We start from the raw sequence: 17,588 nt of genomic DNA on the forward strand, positions 1-17,588 counted from the left end.
AAATTTAAAACATTTAAACATGTCTGCTTGGGGTCAGGTCATTTTTTTGGGGTGGATCGTGCACTTTTCTGAAAATGTATTTAAAAAAATGCAAATGCCTGGTTTTCTGGGTAACTTCCACACTCATACGGGGGATCACGATGCTACACTCGGGTAACATGTCTCACCTGTCCAGCGGCCGGCCCCGAGCCGTCAGCACAGACAAACTGCACAAATTCCTTCAGGGGATCCTGTCCAGGGTGGTGGTGGTAACGGATGGTCGGGTGGGTGAAGTATGGGCCAGACTGCTGGATGATAGAAGGAGACGGGAAATGCAGAGCAGAGGCCGAAGCGCGTGGACTTCCTGCCAACACAAACGTTTATGTTAGAAACAACCGTGGATGTTCTAGATATACTTACTGTCCAAGTGGGGGAAAAGGTGTACAGGTGAGAAGCCAAACATAAAAGTTTAAAAACAGATTCAAAAATTTCAAACATAAAAGAAAATGTTGTTTTTCCCCAACAAAAGCTGTTAAAACAAGCATTTTAAAAGTTTAATAGCCCCAATAGGCCTGACTCGTTATGTTTTATGGTCGCTTTATTAAATATATGCGTGGCTTAAGACACAGAGTGAATTTGTTTGTGCGTCACAATTTCTGTCAGCGTACCCGATCCAACGAATGAAGATGCTCTAATTACTGATAACATCCAAGAGTATATGCAATGAGAACAGCTCAGGAGATCATTGAGTGCTATCTTAAATGAGCTATTCCTAATGCCTGCAGGCCTTTGGCCTGTTCTGCAGGTGTGACTCATTGGCACTAGAGCAATTTGGCCTGTTAGACTATGTTTATTTTTTAGTCTTAATCATTCTGCTTGTGCGCTCACTATATGACTGAAGTTAGATATGTGTGATTTTATTAAACATACGGGACTGCAAAGTATACAATAGCAGCACTTTGCTGACTTTTTGAGGACAGAATCAACCAACCAACTGCTGCCATTGCACTCCACACATATATTCAGCAAACACAAAGGACTCTCTGTCTTATATCCATCACTAAATCTCCTTGATCTGTATTACAGGCCTGTTCTCGTAGCTCTGCCAGTCTGGGACCCGAACCCCCCCCTACAGCTGCCCACGATGAGCTGCCAAAAGGCTTTGGTGCTCCCATCGTATACATTGAGTGCAAGTGTAGTTCATAGCATGCCAAAACCCCCAGACAGGGGCCTATTCCTCTGAGCCCAGTGACACCTTGCTCCCATGCCAGGCTGCCTGCTCTCTGGTGGAGCTGTCTCCCTGCTTCTATTAGTCCCCTACTAATCCCATTAGAGGCTGGGTGAAGGCCAAACACTCTTGGGGCATAAGGAGCAAGTTGGGGAGGGGATGTGGTGGCGGTGATGTGAATGCTTCACACTTGAGAACTTGTGTCCATTGTTTTCTGTTAACCCGTCTAACTGAATGCACCCACCGATTTAAAACAGAACACTTTTAGGCCAACAGCCACTCTCTAACTGATATTGAAAATAGCTTGTGTTTTCATGAATATAATTCAAACATATTTTAAAAAGAAACTATTCACACTGACAGGTAGCAAATTTATCAGCGACAGAAAAATGCTCCTCAGGATTCTTCCCTGGAGAGCAAACTGGAAGCTACAGTCTCCATGCACCTCTTGTACCAAAGGACCAAAGGTCAGAGTCAGCACACTGCCAAATGAATGGACTCTGCTGCAGTATGAGGACATGTTTAATATCCAGAGTTATTCTGCAGACATGACAATGTGAGGCCCACTCTTTTATAAACTCTGCATGGGGGGGTTCAGCACCGCCGTGCTCACGATCATATAGTCGCAGCAGGATGTTACCACAGATTGACCGGTTTGGCCATGCAAATGGGATTTATTGCAGCTACAGCAGGTTGGTGGCACTGTGTATTTAACCTTTGTGCTTGTCTTCCTAAGCCAGACTGCTGTACACTTTTACACTAAGGTACGACAACAGACTACACTATAACGCACACTCACACACATACTGTGTGTCTGATGACTGTAACTGCTGTTAAATGCGTAGCGGCAGACATTTTATTTTATTAAAGTGTTGATTGTTGGTAAATGTTTCAGGACTGCAAAGAGAGATTGTGCACCGTGGAATTCATTAAATATTGTTAAATATTTCTGAAAACAACCTGCAATTTCTTGATGAGATTGTTGGCAAGTGACACCTGATTTCAGGGTGCCGTCCCATGTTTTCATTTTCTTTCTAACTACAACACTAGCTAAACGTACAAATGGTTCAGTCCGCCTTTGGGAAATTGGCTTCAGTCCGCTGTAAAAGATGCTGAGGTATTGCTGAAGCATTCACACTGATGTGGAACCAAAGTCAGAGTAAAAATCAAAACAAATTTCAAACGCACGCACACACACACACACGCACGCACGCACACACACACATACACATCAATTAGTTATAAACTTTATAAATGCATAACATTTCCTTAATGCTTAACCCATTAAAATTCTCCTATACCCACAGTGGTGGGTATGCCCGGATCATATTAGTTGTAGAAGCTACTTTCTCCTGGAAATCAGTCATTCTGGTGGCCTCACGTTTCCAGCGCGTGGAGCCGCGCTAAAAATAAAACAGCAAAATTATGTTTTACTAAAGTTTTTCAAATCTCAAAGCTGTTTTCAGTTTACAACCTTTTACAAGTTGAAGCTTTCGTTGTTGTCACCACGCTGCAAAAGTGTTAGAAAACTCCCACAGTTCTGATTCTGCCATATTCACAAGGAGTGAACATGGGAATGTATTTAGGTACCTGGCAGCCACAGAACCCAGAGAAATTCTTGTTTATCTGCCATAGCGCCGCTTCATTTGGTAGACAAAGAAAGTCCAGCTGAATCCACCATTATCATGTGTGGGTGTAGTGATCGGACAAGTTCTAATCTGGATTCAAACAGTGTTTACATGACTACGACCAACGTTTTATCTCTTCTCACATTTAAAAGGCATATACGCTTCATCTGAACGTAGAAGAATATGAACATTACAAATGAATCCAGGGAAAGTGAAACCAACGAATATTGACCCGTAAGACCCAGGAAAGTTGCAAACAACACCCAGAATCCTGAAAAGATCCATCACCAGACACCAGTTTGACCAGCACCCAAAAGTAAAGCTCCGATCCTAAATTCCCAGCCAATCACAACACTCCCACCAGCGCCAAGGGGAAGGGGTGGGGCTTTAAAGAATTCAGGGGTGGTTGGGTAGGAAGACATGGTGAGGAGGGGTGGGGACAAAAAAGGTGGTGGTGGGGGGTGGGGGGTGGGGGTGCGATCAGGGTGTATTGGGAGCTAGGTTGGTCTCACCTGGTCTCACTCCCGCCAGCATCGGGAGTGGGTGGTGGGTGAACGGCATGCGGGGAGACCTCGTCTGGGAGGACAGGCTGCTGAAATCGAATTTCCCCGGCTTCTTAAGAGAACTAGGCGATGAGAGTCCTGGCAAAAAGGGGATCAACAAAATGGCAGAACAGAGACGAGGTTTTAATCAAACATGGCTGCTTTTCTTAACTGGACTCTACTAAAAAAAATAGAATATAAAGTATTCATTTTTGTACTTAATCAGATTAAATGATTATGACTGAATTCAAAGGACTGATTATTGTTGTTTCATTTCATTGATTTATTAATTGGATTAACATACAGGCGGGTTCTGATAAGCTGTCTGTCCACTGTTCTACGACTGTGTATCATGTCATTTAGATTGAGGAGGGGGGCTGTCTGGGGGGGCCATGTTTTGAAGCAGCAGGGGTTCAGAGCGAGGGGGGGGGGGGGGGGGGGGGGGGTAGGGGGAAAGGGGAATAACGGGCGAGTAAGTGGGGGTCTAGGCGCTAGTGTCAGGAGAGAGGAGAGCTGGGAAATGCAACGGTGGTCTAACTGCGACCCCCAAAGACAGTAAATTCTCATCACTGGATATAGCTCCACTGGTTTCATACCAAACCACAATGACCTCATGGTCTTGTGTGAACATAGAAAGCTAGAGGAGCGCAGGCAACAAAACATTCCATCCAATCGAGGCACTGCCAGGGTCGGGCCACTATAAACATTTCAACATAGCTTTGATTCTGAGCCATAAACCAGAGAACGACACTGATTTTTAGCACTTGGTGGTCCAAGTACCTCAACTCCTTAAAGTGAGACGCAAAGTGAAAACTTGTTCCGACACAATCACTGAGGAAAATCATCACATCACATTCTCAATCCTGAGGCCTTTAGGATTGTATCAAACTGAACCATGTAGCATAGCACAGGATCTGTGCCCTGAGAGAGGCAATAACTGTCAATAACAACAGAGGGCTGTAATGTGTGGACCACATTCATAGTGTTTGAAATGGAAATCCAAGCAATGGTCAAATAGCACAGACCATTAAGAAACACATCACTATGTTTTGGACTCCCGATCATTGGTCATCAGATGGGTTCAGACACTCAGTTTCAGAACCCTGAAATTTTACTGGAGGCTGCCCCACCTTCATCTCACTTGAGAACATTGAGGTGTAACTATTTTTAGCATAGTTTATCTTACAATAGGAAAATCAGAAATCAGGGTCAGAAGTGAAAAGAAAAAATGACAAATCAGGGTTCTAGTTCTCATATAGACCTACTTTCTATATATAATGGAGTCTATATCAAGATTTAAGCGTTTTTTATGTGGATTTAAGCAGGTAAAAAAAAAAACACGGTGGGGGGGATTAACTTCTGTGAACAAATTTTAATTCTAGCAACAGCACAACAGGGAACCACACATTGTAGCACTGCACTAATTGGCTCCTGCTAACTGCCAAATGCGTCTCTCTTTGTCCACCTCCACCTAACAAATGCTAATTTTTTTTGAGTAGCATAAATTAAACCATTTACACTGGTACTCCAAACCAAAATGGCTTATGGATGCTTTCTATCTGTGTTTTCCTGTTTCAGCCCGATTGCGGCGCGTGCTGCTGCAGAGGAGCATACCAAAACTTCATATCGCCGATCCTGTGATGGAGTAGCCTTCTGCATATCTTACTCAGGTATTTTTTTTATTAGGGCTGTCAGATTTTAAGATGTACAATATTTCATGAGACATGCTTTAACACACACGCAAACACACACACACCCAAGCTGTTCAGGCTGACCAGTGAGCAGTGGGCGCACTGCCAACAACCACTGAATGGGAGAGCAGCAGAAAGATGGAAGGACTTATGTGGGAGGAGCGATGGTGGTATAGCCGTCACACACAGATAAACATACTCAAGTCCTCCCTTCCATCTATACATGTGGACCTGAGTGCTTGAGGGGTGCATATAAAATTCCTTTTGGCAAAAATGACCAAACTAAGTATAGGCCAGGCTCCCCAGCAGACCAGAAACATGGCCGAAAGTGTGAGAAAGACAGATAAAAGAGACTCATCTGTGATCAAGGCCACTTGCGGTGGGTGCAGAGGGAACTTATTTTGATGTATGGTAATCCAAAGGCACAGTTCAGTCTTTCAGAGTTTAAAGACCTATGCCAAGTGGTGCATGTGACCTCAGACAGGAACCGCAATGCTGAATATACTCTGAAATAAAGGTCTGGAACAAATCAATCCATAAAATAGATTCGCACGGAAAGAAAAGTAAAGAAAATACACCAGGACACAGGTCTCATTGCCTCAGAATTCAGATGAGAGAACACAGTCATGAAGAGTCTTGGCAAAAAAGCGCTCCCTAAACTACTAAACGACAACATTCTAACTTATAAAACAAATACACTCACATAAAGTTGTGGATAAATTCAGCATGTCCCAAAGAGATGTAGAAATAGACTTTATGTGCAGTGAATATAAAATCTAATGGAGAGCTTTCTGAAAAACATGTTTAATGCTACACTGGGAAACATTTTATCACTATTTACCCATAATGCTCATAGGCAGCGTGGGCACAGCTGTGCTTGTGTGGGCACTGATAAGTATAGAAAATGGTGGGCGCTGGCACTTATGTTCAGCAAGGCACATCATGTGACAGGTGGGAGGAGGGGGATACAATATGTAGGGTGAGATAATTTTTCCCAACGGTAGAAAAATAATTAAAAAAAAATAAAATGAAAATTTCTCTTGAAGTCACAAATGAAAATGAAATCAAATGGCTGTTATATGCTTTGAAAATATTACACTGTGCTTGATGTAAAAATGTAATATAGACCTAAAATGTTAAATTTTGCTGTTAACAAGATTGCATTAATATGCTGTGTATTTAGAACATTAGTAGGATATTGTTTTGTTATTATTTTGAAAGTTCATCATGTTCATAGCAATTACACTTACACATAAACATAATGTTATGGAACAACACTAAATATGTGATCTCATTCATTTATTTATCTATATGACTAATCTGTGTTGAGCAATTTTACTAACATTTCATTGGTTTCACTAAAAGAAATGCTCTTTTAATATTTCATTTCATATGTAGACAGAAAAATAAATAAGATTTTTTTACACTTTCTGCTGAGTTCTCTTAATGTTGGATATTAAACATGCAGTATTTGCTTGTAATATTTAAATATCCATGTAAAATTGATGAGAGCCAATGAATAAAGTAATATGTTCTACGAATGTAAGCGAACAATACTGTTAAAAGTGAAGTATTGGAGTTACTTGTGCATGAGGTGCCAGACCGGGTATACATTGATATTGGTCTCCAAGATGCAGTTTAAAAGACAGATTTTTCATATTTACATATTTATTGTATCATTTCAATAGCAAAATTTCAGCAGTGTGCTCTCACTGCCTCCCTCTAATAAAACCTAGTCTCAATTTTCCCCTGTAGTACGTAACGTAATGAGATGCACCAGTGCCAAGACAATCATCTTATTATGAATTAACACTCTTAAATTATACATACTATGGATTTCAATTTTAGTGATATTCCCTAATTAGTGAGTGCCTGCTGAAATATCTAATACAAAGAACCTCCTTGGAGCAGCCAATGAGGCCCAGATGCCCAATAAGTGCTTTGTCTGATAAAGTAACAGGAGTTACTCTGATCTCTCACACAAAGCTACACATATTCCCTCTCTTTCTGTCTCTCTCACACACACACACACACACACACACACACACACACACACACGTGCGCACATACACACACACACATGCACACACGCAGAGTTGTTTGTTCTAAATTATTTCAGTGTCCTGCTCTTGGCAACGCAACATGAACAGACTGGCATCCAATTTCTCCCATGACCCTATAGTCTTGCCACACTAACAAGCTGGCGACCACATAACCCCCTCAACATAAAACTGGTACATGAGCATGTGCATAAAACACACAAACACTCTCACACACACACACAGAAACACACACATAATGCTCACAAAAATTTCAATCAGGTAAACAACAGACAAAGTGTCATTAGCGCTCAGAAACATTAAAGTAATGCACTTTCAGGCAAAGCGATACATCTTAACAACGCTACCGAGCACGCACCACACATTTGTTGTCACCAGCACGTGACAACAAATGATTCGCAGGAATTTGCTTTCAGTATCATACATTCTTGAACTTTCACCACTGAGCAGCAGCAAGCAGGCAGGAGAATAGAATGGAGCAGAGCCGAGTGAGAGGCAGCAGAGTAGATGATGAATTACATGATCACCTGCTCTGCCACAGAGCTTTTCATTCAGGTGGTGGAGCACCTCCAGAGCAGCCAGAGGCCTGGACCCTCTTTTCCCGTTTCCCTCCCCCATCCTCGAACCAACCTCATCTCTCGCTCCCCGACACAACCAACCACCATCACCACAACAGATGTCTGCTGTAACCCAGTAGCTCCCTTCACTGTAGACACATGGAGGCACCATCTGGACTGGAACTCCGCTCTTCTCCAGATTAGAGCAGGCGCCACGTGTTTGTGTGTGTTTTTCATGTGTGAATGTAAATCAGAGAAAGAGCTGAAGAGCGGTTTTTCAGCACGTAGCTGTGTGCATTTGTAATGACATTTGTAGTGTTAGCGAGGAAGCCTGTCCCACAGCTGAGGCATCTGGCAGGATGGTGGCACACCTGAGTTCCTTCAGTTCTGTTTGGGTCTTACGGTTTACGTCAAGCTTGCAGCAGGTGGGATGCCACTTCGACTGCTGTCTAAACAACCAAACTGATGAGGCAGCCAAAGCTACCCAACAAACCCTGATTTACAAACACCCCTCTGTGTGTGTGTGTGTGTGTGTGTGTGTGTTGATTCTTTTTTCCTCCCAAGGCTTGAGAACAAACTAACACCCACCATACTTTGACAGATGATGCCACCAAATTCACACAGCCCCAAATGCTTTCACGGCCATGTGGTCTGGGGTATGAGTAGTGTGATTGTTTCCCTCCAGCTTTCAATGTCTTCCTCCTGGATGACATCTTTCAATTACAGTAAGATGTTTGAAGCTGACAGGCAATGATTATTACGGAGCTACTGAGTTACCAAAAGGCACACCCGAACTGGACAACAGCAAACATCTGGTAGAAACACAACCCCACCCAAAGACAGCATAGCCAGAGACACAAGAGAGGGATGAAGAGAACAGAGTGGATGGAAAAATGCAAAAGAGCTTAGAGAGCTCCCAGGAACTCCAAAGAGATTGAAGAAAACAACAAAAAGGACAGTAAGATGTAAACACACTTGACGGCAATGTGAGCTGAGGTAAAGCATGTATACATGTACACAATATAATGTTGTTCTAACCATGGTAAGGAAACTGCACTCCATCGCTCTCATGCTTAATCTTCCTCTCCTGCACACTGGCCAAATGGTGCTGCACTGAAAGGCCAAACGGGGAGAAGGGGAGAGTTAACAATGGAAGAGGAGAGGAGAGATAAAAGAAAGACATGAGTGTGAAAAAATGACAGCGAGAAATGCAGTCAAACAATCGGCAACAGGGTAGATAATATTACAGAGTGCAGCAATTGTACACAGTTTTATTGCTGAATGGAAGCAAGTGTATTATAGTCGATGGAAGAATAAACATGTTATTTAAGACTACATTTTGCTACGAGAGCAAGGGTTTAGCGATGGGGTCGTCATGAAGGGAGTGTCAGGAAAAACTCAGCCGGTAAAATAAATGATAAATAAATTAATTGCTTGAAAATGTTACTATCAGTGAGGGTGTGAAGTCTCCATTAAAGCAAAACAAGCACTTGTTCTAAACCTACAGGTTTTGTGTGACCTACAGATCTAACAGGAACATGTTTAGCATCTTTTCACTCAGAAAACAAGCGAAGGTCAATATCTTCTGAAGCTTGATGAGCTGATGAATTGTTACTACCATTTGAAGGGCTTAGAAAATTCTTTAAAAAGGGACAAAAAGTTTAATATAATTCTCTCACAAAAAACCCTCACAAAAAAAAAATACTATACAGCTCACGTACACTAGATTATTTGTATGTGCCTCTGACAATTTCAGAAAGTCCATAGATACAAATATATGTTCACACATTTACAAAAAAAAAGTAAATGTTAGTCCTAATAATAACCATGTGTGCAAAATATGTCTCTGCCCCTACTCTGAGCACTCAGGAAACCATCAAAAGAAGAAGTAATTACACTTGACAAGGCTGAGGTCTAATTGAAGGATTAGTTAATGCACAAAATAAACAGAAACCTTAAACCTCTGCTGTAACAACCAAACCTACATGCACACGTAATCAAGAGGTGTTGAAGAAAAATATGCTTGTGGATGTTAACAAGCTGTGTAATCCCCTGCTGAACACCTGCCCTGGGCAGAGTGACACTGCTCATAAACAGGCCTGATGTGCACAATAGGGGCGCTGATTTTGGCAGAAACTGTGAATGAAAGATGGACGAGGTCTTCGCTGATGCTGATCATGACATGGTGGCAAGAGAGGAAATGGTGATGAGTGCGGTGGTGAAAGAGAGTGAGCTGTGGCTTCAGGACCATTTCAATTCAGTTAAAGAGAACTTAATAACTCCTAACATTTGGGTCCAATGGTTCAAAATCAATGCCCCCAAGTAAGATTAACAGAAACTGTAAAGCTGATGTAAAATGTATGTCTGAATTGATATGGACCTTCTGCCCAACACAAAGACAATCAAGTAGGAAGACTTTAGCCCGTCTACCTGCATCCACATCATTGGGCCAACCGCTGGACTGAGAGCTGCTGCCAGCCGCTGGGGAACGGCCTGAGTAGAAGACATCATCCACCGGGCTCTCCATCTCACTGTCATCAATGGACTTCCGCTTGTTGGAGCTGGCAGAACAAAAGAGCGGAAATGAATGAAAAGAAGAATTGAGTGAGTTTTTCTTGCTGTTTTTCTCTCACGAGATGATCTGGTTTTTCAGCCGCTACAAATTGTGATGAAGCTGTGTGTTTGTCCACCGTCAGACATGTACGAGTGAATTTAAAATTAAAATATAAAGGGTTAAGGATTCAAAGTTATGGTCTAGGCAGGAAGGGACAGTAAGACAAATAGGAATTCAGATTTGTGGCTAAAGTAGCTTTACTATAGAAGGTGTGTATGATTCTTATAAACTCGCACATCTGTGACCAATAAAAGGGAGGCTGTGAAAGCACCGTGTTTCAGTGCTGATCCAAGATGTTTGAAAATGTATATACTCAAGTGCATATCTTTGTGACAGCATGCGTGTGTGGCTTCTCTGTGTAGTGTGATGCTGGGGTCTGCGTTGCATTAGCGTCAAGGGAAAGATTCGGTAATGAGTGTAACTACCTCCGTGGGAGACTTGCATAAAGCTCCATTTCAGTCCTGCAGCGAAAGACGAGCAAGGGCGGACGACAGAGTGAGCGAGGGGAATTAATGCAGACAAAAGGCACAAAGACGGGCAGGGTTACGGACAGATCGGTGGGAAAAATTAGAGGGAAAGAGGTGGATTAGTGGTAAAGAAGGACAAAAAGTGGGGATGGGGGAAAGAAGAACAAAGACTGCATTGAGAAACAGAGTAAACTAAGTGTTATGAGCACTATGAGGTTTGAATATAAGGAAGTGAGAATATTAGTCTGGAACGAAAAGGGACTTTTTAATTAGAAATTTGGATTTGAGCGTACCTGGTGGAGGGGGTGGAGGTAATGGAGCGCCGTCCAAGGGTCACCTGGTTGATGTTGTAGTAGCCAGGGCTTTCAAGATCAGCCAGGGAGAAGTTGGGTCCGGTTGCTGGAGCAACAGGAGCTAAATATATACAAAAAACATGAAATCATACCTCATCATATCTACAAAATGTAAACAAACAGGCCACTGTTGTATTATTTACTGTTATCATTTTGCTCTGTCAGTTTCGATGTCAGTCACACACCATTTTGTTTCCAGCCCTGAACATCTGGAAGTACTGAGAAGTCTGGCCATGAAATCTGTGCAGACACTCGTGGTCCCATAGGATTCTTCCAAACCACTGCGGTGATCATCTGATTCTTGTCTAGTACTGCCATGATCTTCAAATAAACTTTGGTATCCCTCTGACATTTTATATCAACCTCAGGGGCAGGTCTATGTCCTGGTATATCACAGCTGCTGTTTCCCCATTGATCATGGTTATAATTGTGCAGCAGGTCTGAAAGCTAGCTTAAGCTTCTGCTATTCTGCCAGAACATAGGCTGAAACCCTGATATAAAAATAAGGGTTTCAGCAAAAAAATGAGAGATGTAGAAAACATTTTGCAGGGTGAGTTATTGCCTGGAGAAATGAATGGATTGTTCTATTCATTCCTCAAGTGGAACAACATCAATCCTATAAGCGCCAACATCCTCACACCTCATCATGGGTAAATGTTCGAATAAACACAACAATTATTCAATTTGATGACCCAGGATCTGCTTTTAATCACGTCACCCAAAGATGTCACTTATACGCATCACTCGACCTACTTACCAACTGAAACAGGCGGTTTTATGTTAGCATAGCCACCTTAACCTACAGTAACATTAGCATTTGTGTTTGTGACTCACTCTGCGACACACGGACCAGCTCGGCTACGTTCCACACCCCTGATGTCACAAAGCAGTCCTGGAAACTCAAGTGGCCTGGGGAAGAAACACAGAGCACGTAGTAAAATGTACATTAACCTGTCAAAGTATGTGTATAGTTGCAAACACACAAATAAGGGACAGTGGATCAGCACATTTTGATTGGAAAGCAGAGCAAAATCAGTAATATGTCAAGTATTTCAATCAAGGCTGATAGAACTGGTCTGTGTGATCATTTCAATTTTGTTTTGAGGACAATGAACTCATCAGCATAATTACTGAGACTAGACAGCACAAAGATGTCCCTACAATGGAGTTCCTGTGTTTGGGACGAGAACCAGCCCAGAACCCTGACAGGATGTAATGCAATACAGCCAGATCAAATCAAGATCAACTTTTCCTTTTTTTGGAGACAAAGCCCAAAGTTACAGTTGATAACTGTACAAAAAGCTATGAGTCTGCTACTCTGGTATGCAAGTGTGGATGGATGTTTACGACAGAACGCTTTAGCTGTTTATATTTGTTTCTATCCACAGAGGAGTTTCATTCTTTCACTTCATGAAATAGATTACAAAACATCAACTGTGCCATCATCTGACTGTTTCTTGGCCTATTTGAATTTTGTTCTTGTTGACTTTTTAAAGTAAAAATCCCCAGTATGAAGGCAACGTGGTGAAACCAACTATAGCTAAATAACTATTATTATCCATTGGAATTACAGCCAAAAGACAATTTGGTTCTAATGATCAACTTAAATTAAATTTCTTACAGACAAAACTGAAAATTCCTGCCAGTATTTCCATGCAAAGACCAAGTATTAAACTCTTATTTGGGACTTACTTTCTACTTCACAGTATAGAGCAGATTGTTAAGAATAAACGTAAACTACTAAACTTGCAGCACTGATGGGGGGGTGAATGTGAGCAGGAACAATGTCCTTTTCAATCTTTCTATTGAACTCACCATCTAGTATTTCCAGAGCCATTGTAAGCTGTCTTTTTTTGTGACACATATATGCTTTCGGCCTGGCGGGAAGTTTTGAAGCAGCTGTAGAGTATCTGGGGCCCGTGTGGGGCCTACGGCAGAATAGTCATGTAACATCCATCTAATACCATAAGTTGTTTATTTTCGAATGTCATTTCACCAGTGAATGTGCTGAAAAGATCCTCCTGCTCTAAAATATTCAGACGCTCCAGGTCACTGAGGCTAAGTTAACCCCCGTTCCTCTATTTTTTGTTTTACCCTTTCACCTCTGCGTTTCTTTCGCCCCACCTGCCTCTTTCCCTTCTCCCACTCACTGTCTCTCCATCTCTGTCCGAGGTTAACCGCAGCGGGGACATTGGATGAGGTCAGCGCTGAGCTCGGCAGCAGCCATGTGGTTCCCATCTTCCAATAACGTCAGTGTGATTTATGAGCGGCCCACCACAATCCCAGCACAGCCCCCGCAGCACTGTACCATCAGCTCTCCTTACCATAATAAACTTACACCCAACTCTGCCTTGACACACATACACCCAAAAGAGGCCTGCACAGAGGGGCAGTGTGTATTTACAGTACATGCATGTGTGTTGCCGTGCACAGCATGTGTGCAAGCCTCATCAAACTCTTTTTATGCATGAATGCATGTGTGAACTTGTGAAAAAGAAGGCACATGTACGTAACTCACCATTTGGTGGGGGCTTGACGTCTGTGTCTCCTTGCTGGTTTGAATTGTCTGATTGTCCTGATTGTTCTACATGAAGGACAGAGAGAGACAGTTAGTCGAGTGGACAGATTTCTGGACACCGCACTTAAGGTGAAAGAGCAGGAAACCAGCATGAAAAAAAGCGGTCAATTTTCTGACTAAACAGATTTGAGACCGAGACTTTAGAGGCAGACTGTACAGAGCCCCGAGGTTGAATATCAGTTGAAAAACATAAACATCTAAATGAAAATAGAATCTGACACTCTGTTGATAGTAATTTTTCCAAACATTGTAGAAAATAAACCCCTAAGTTTTCAGTTTAAAGTTTGGGAAAGCAGATGTTGAATAATGCCAGAGATCTAAGGAAATGTCAGCTTTCCCACTGCATTGAAAGTTGATGGTTGTTACATGTGCAACTATAGTTTCTGCTTTGCTTGAGTTGGATTTTCCCCAGAAAAGACAAACAGGGACAGTAAAATAGGCAATACAGATGCTGACATGTGTAACACAAACCGGATGACCTCCATGAAAGCAGCGGGAAATATACCACAAAAAAAAAAAAAGGCACTACTTTCCATCCCAAACGCACTAGATTCTTAGCTAAAATTTAAGGAAAATTGAATCTCAGTGACGGAGGCAGCTGAGTCCCAATGTTACACAATGGTATTGCTTTGTAGGTGCTAGTTTGCATACACAATCAGTTCAGTTCATTTAGAAAAGTGAAAATCCTGATTCTTTTCTTGTGTGTCCAATAAGGGACAGGGTTTTGGGTGGTTTACTCTCATCTCTAAATGCATAATACAGCATTTTATTGATCTACCCTATATTACATCTACCAGATTCATTACAAGTCAAAATTCCTCCAGGCAGAATTGGTCCTCCATGCAATAGGCACCAGGTCCCACAACATCCTCTAAACTTAGTTTAGCATCTTAAACTTCTCGTCCCATTACTGGATGACTTTCTAGCCTCTTCAGACATACTTCTTCTATTCTCATTTCTATTTCTCTCCTGTGCTGTCGCTCTGTGGAGTCCTGGCAGCCATCTTAGCGCTTGGCAGCCATTTTAGCTTTGGCGGTACCCGTGCATTCCTACTAGCTGACGCATCTCCCGCGCGCACACACACACACACACACACACACACACATGCATACAAACTAACTCTATAGCCTAAATGACAAAAAAGCTTACAGTGGCTATAATATATATGTAGGATGAGGACAACAATTCAAGTGTTGCAGCATGCAACAAATGACGTGCTGCTGCAAGTGCATGCATTTAAAAAAAGGCTCATCACTGACGCTCCTCAGTTACAAAATGGAGCGCAAAATAATCTTTACCATTCAGTGCAAGTGAGATAAAATAATAAATGATGAACCGAAGAAAATGAAGCTGGAGGCCTTTTAACTGCACCCTAGCCGACAATTGCAGTCACACTTTCGAACCGGCCTACCTCTGTTAAACAGGCTCTTCCACGGTGTTGCACTTTCTAAGCCAAAATTCAGTGCCTAGTTGTCATGACAACATGGACAGCACACCACTGTTAAAATCCCTAATGATGGTTATTGAAGCCTGCATATGCATATGTGTCGATTTGGCCTGGAAATTAGTTTGAATGAAGATAATAATATAGCTCATTGGCATGGGCTCAATGTGTTGTTTTGTTTAAGTGTTTCTTGGCATCGGCAGACTGGCAAATGAAGTAGTACACCATAATGAGGGAGATGTCCTCTGCATTTCAAGGTGTTAAATTCACTCCTGTTACATTTTTAAACAGAACCTGACAATCACAACTTAGTTCTCTAAGTACATTTTTGAAAAATGAAAACTGTAAAAGACAAAGACAATTGCTTGTGTACCATTATGAAACCTTAATCTGTGGTTTTTACCGCTCTGCAGACAACATTGAGAATATTATTTTACTTACAAAATGTGGAGGTTTTATTATATAATATTGCCGACTGACTATTTATCTAATTAGAATGCATTCTTTGTGGTCTGTTTTGCAAGGCCGTAGTGCAGGAAAACTCAGACAATGCCAATTAATTACTCTTTGATGACCCTTTTTATAAAGTGTCCCTGCCTAAATGTGCAAACAGGGGAGTGGATAGATTGAGGACATCCAAACTGGTTGGACATTGGTCCTCTGTGATGACTCAACAAGCAGAAAACTGTAGTTTATTCTCTCTAACAGATTTTCTGAATGCAATTAACAATGGAGGACCCTAACACTAACAACAGTAACAATGATGAGCATTTTAGTGACAGAAACCCACCAAAAACACTCCAGTAATTAAATACACTGTCAATCTACTGGGGAGATACTGCGTATGTGTTCCCTTTGAAGGTAATGTTCATTTGAACACACCATTGACATACAATATATCACAGCATGAGCCTTTATTAACACCGTGCTTCAAAGCCTTTGCGAGTGTGCACCATGCATGTCTGTGAATAGATAGAGATGAATCATCCTTATCTCCTGCACACAGTTGCCCCAAGGCCCCCTGCATGTTGCCTGCCAGAGATAATGCAGTGTAGACTCATAGACCTTCAAATGTATCAGACTATCGCTGCAATCTCACGCGCACACAGTGAGTTCATTCTTCTGCCTCCGTAGATATGCTCGTGAATCAGGATGCACTAAAGTTAAGGGCGGGTATATGTATGGAGACCAAAAGGTGCATCGAAGCAACCATATCTAGTGAAATCTTCACTGCAGAATCTTTGTGTATATCTTTGTAAAGACACAAAAACACCAGTCACACATACACATAAGTGGAAAACATTACGGGACACTTGACTGTAAAATTATATACACATGCTCCCTCATTTGGCACACAGTTAGGCTTTGCAAATGGAAATGGACCCATTTAACATATGCACATTCATATGCAAGTGCCCATCACTCATTTTTGCTAATTTACTAAATAGCTTAGAGTGTTTGTATATCACAAGCACACATGGATGAGCAACCCTCCCGTAATCTAACGCTCTAAATGTGAAGGGGCTTTTTCAGACTATGAAGCTGCTGCAATGGCAAAAAACAGTCTGTGTGTCAAACTATAACATATAAGAAACATGTTTTCAGCATTTCAGTGCAAACAGAGAAGTAAATGGCGGTATTAAAAAAATTAAAGTATCTTAAAATATGTGAATCAGGATCATCAATAAAGTGGTAAATGTTTGAGCCGACTATAGCCTTTTATAATTGCTATTTTAAATCTATTACTACTACTACTAAATGACCAGTAGGTCACTTAGTAGTAGTAGTATAGATATAAAACACGACCAAGAGCCACTGGGAGAGCGCATATCAATCATATAGGAAAACAAAGTGAAGTTACCTTTCTGAATAAATCCTTCCTACATGACACATCACAGACGACTGTTAATGTTTTAACACAAACAGTGAAACTTTCAAGTGTTTTACAAGCAAAATCTCCATAAATTTAGTTTTCCCAGAATTTACCATGTGACATGAAGTTGTCTGGGCCTCTGGAGGAACTCTATACTATAATTCTGCTGACATTCTATGGAGTATGCCGGTTTAAAACCGCAAGAAAAACAACACAGGGAGAAACAGTAAAGCCTTTCCTAACGTTGACTTGTGCTGATCAGATTAAGCTGCCATCAAAGGTGAACATGACAGAGGTCGTGTATGGGATGTTAGAGTGAGCATAGATGCTGTCTACAGCCCGTCACCCATTGGACCGGTGCTCCATTCATCTGGCTGTTGTGTCATTTGAGGATAGCTCTCCTGACATGGTTCGCCTCATAGCCAAATGACAGGGGCCTCTTCCTCTGTGGACAAGTCTGCTGCTGTTCCCCCCTCCTTCATCCCCCGCTCAACTCCTTTTTTTCCTCAAGGAACTGCTCTTGAGAGATAGCCTGCCATTCATGCTAGAACGCTGTGTTGTCCAACTATAACCT

The 17,588-nt window shown here is 41.9% G+C and overlaps 1 protein-coding gene across 15 annotated transcripts in view; it reads right to left on the minus strand.

Moving 5' to 3' along the window:
* nfixb (nuclear factor I/Xb) overlaps positions 1 to 17,588 on the minus strand; it is a 114,539-nt gene that overhangs the window by 9,833 nt on the left and 87,118 nt on the right. For 10 of the 15 annotated variants that reach the window (XM_029836816.1, XM_029836812.1, XM_029836820.1 and 7 more), the window contains 8 exons: positions 13,638 to 13,703; positions 11,954 to 12,028; positions 11,060 to 11,180; positions 10,725 to 10,760; positions 10,116 to 10,246; positions 8,724 to 8,798; positions 3,348 to 3,476; positions 168 to 343 (listed from right to left, as the gene is read on the minus strand). In XM_029836816.1, coding sequence (XP_029692676.1) covers positions 168 to 343; positions 3,348 to 3,476; positions 8,724 to 8,798; positions 10,116 to 10,246; positions 10,725 to 10,760; positions 11,060 to 11,180; positions 11,954 to 12,028; positions 13,638 to 13,703 — 809 coding nt within the window. The remainder of the gene's footprint in view (positions 1 to 167; positions 344 to 3,347; positions 3,477 to 8,723; positions 8,799 to 10,115; positions 10,247 to 10,724; positions 10,761 to 11,059; positions 11,181 to 11,953; positions 12,029 to 13,637; positions 13,704 to 17,588) is intronic. The other 5 variants (XM_029836823.1, XM_029836813.1, XM_029836811.1 and 2 more) reach the window with 3 other exon arrangements.

Source organism: Takifugu rubripes, chromosome 5, assembly GCF_901000725.2.
Source record: "Takifugu rubripes chromosome 5, fTakRub1.2, whole genome shotgun sequence".
Taxonomy (NCBI): Eukaryota; Metazoa; Chordata; class Actinopteri; order Tetraodontiformes; family Tetraodontidae; genus Takifugu; species Takifugu rubripes.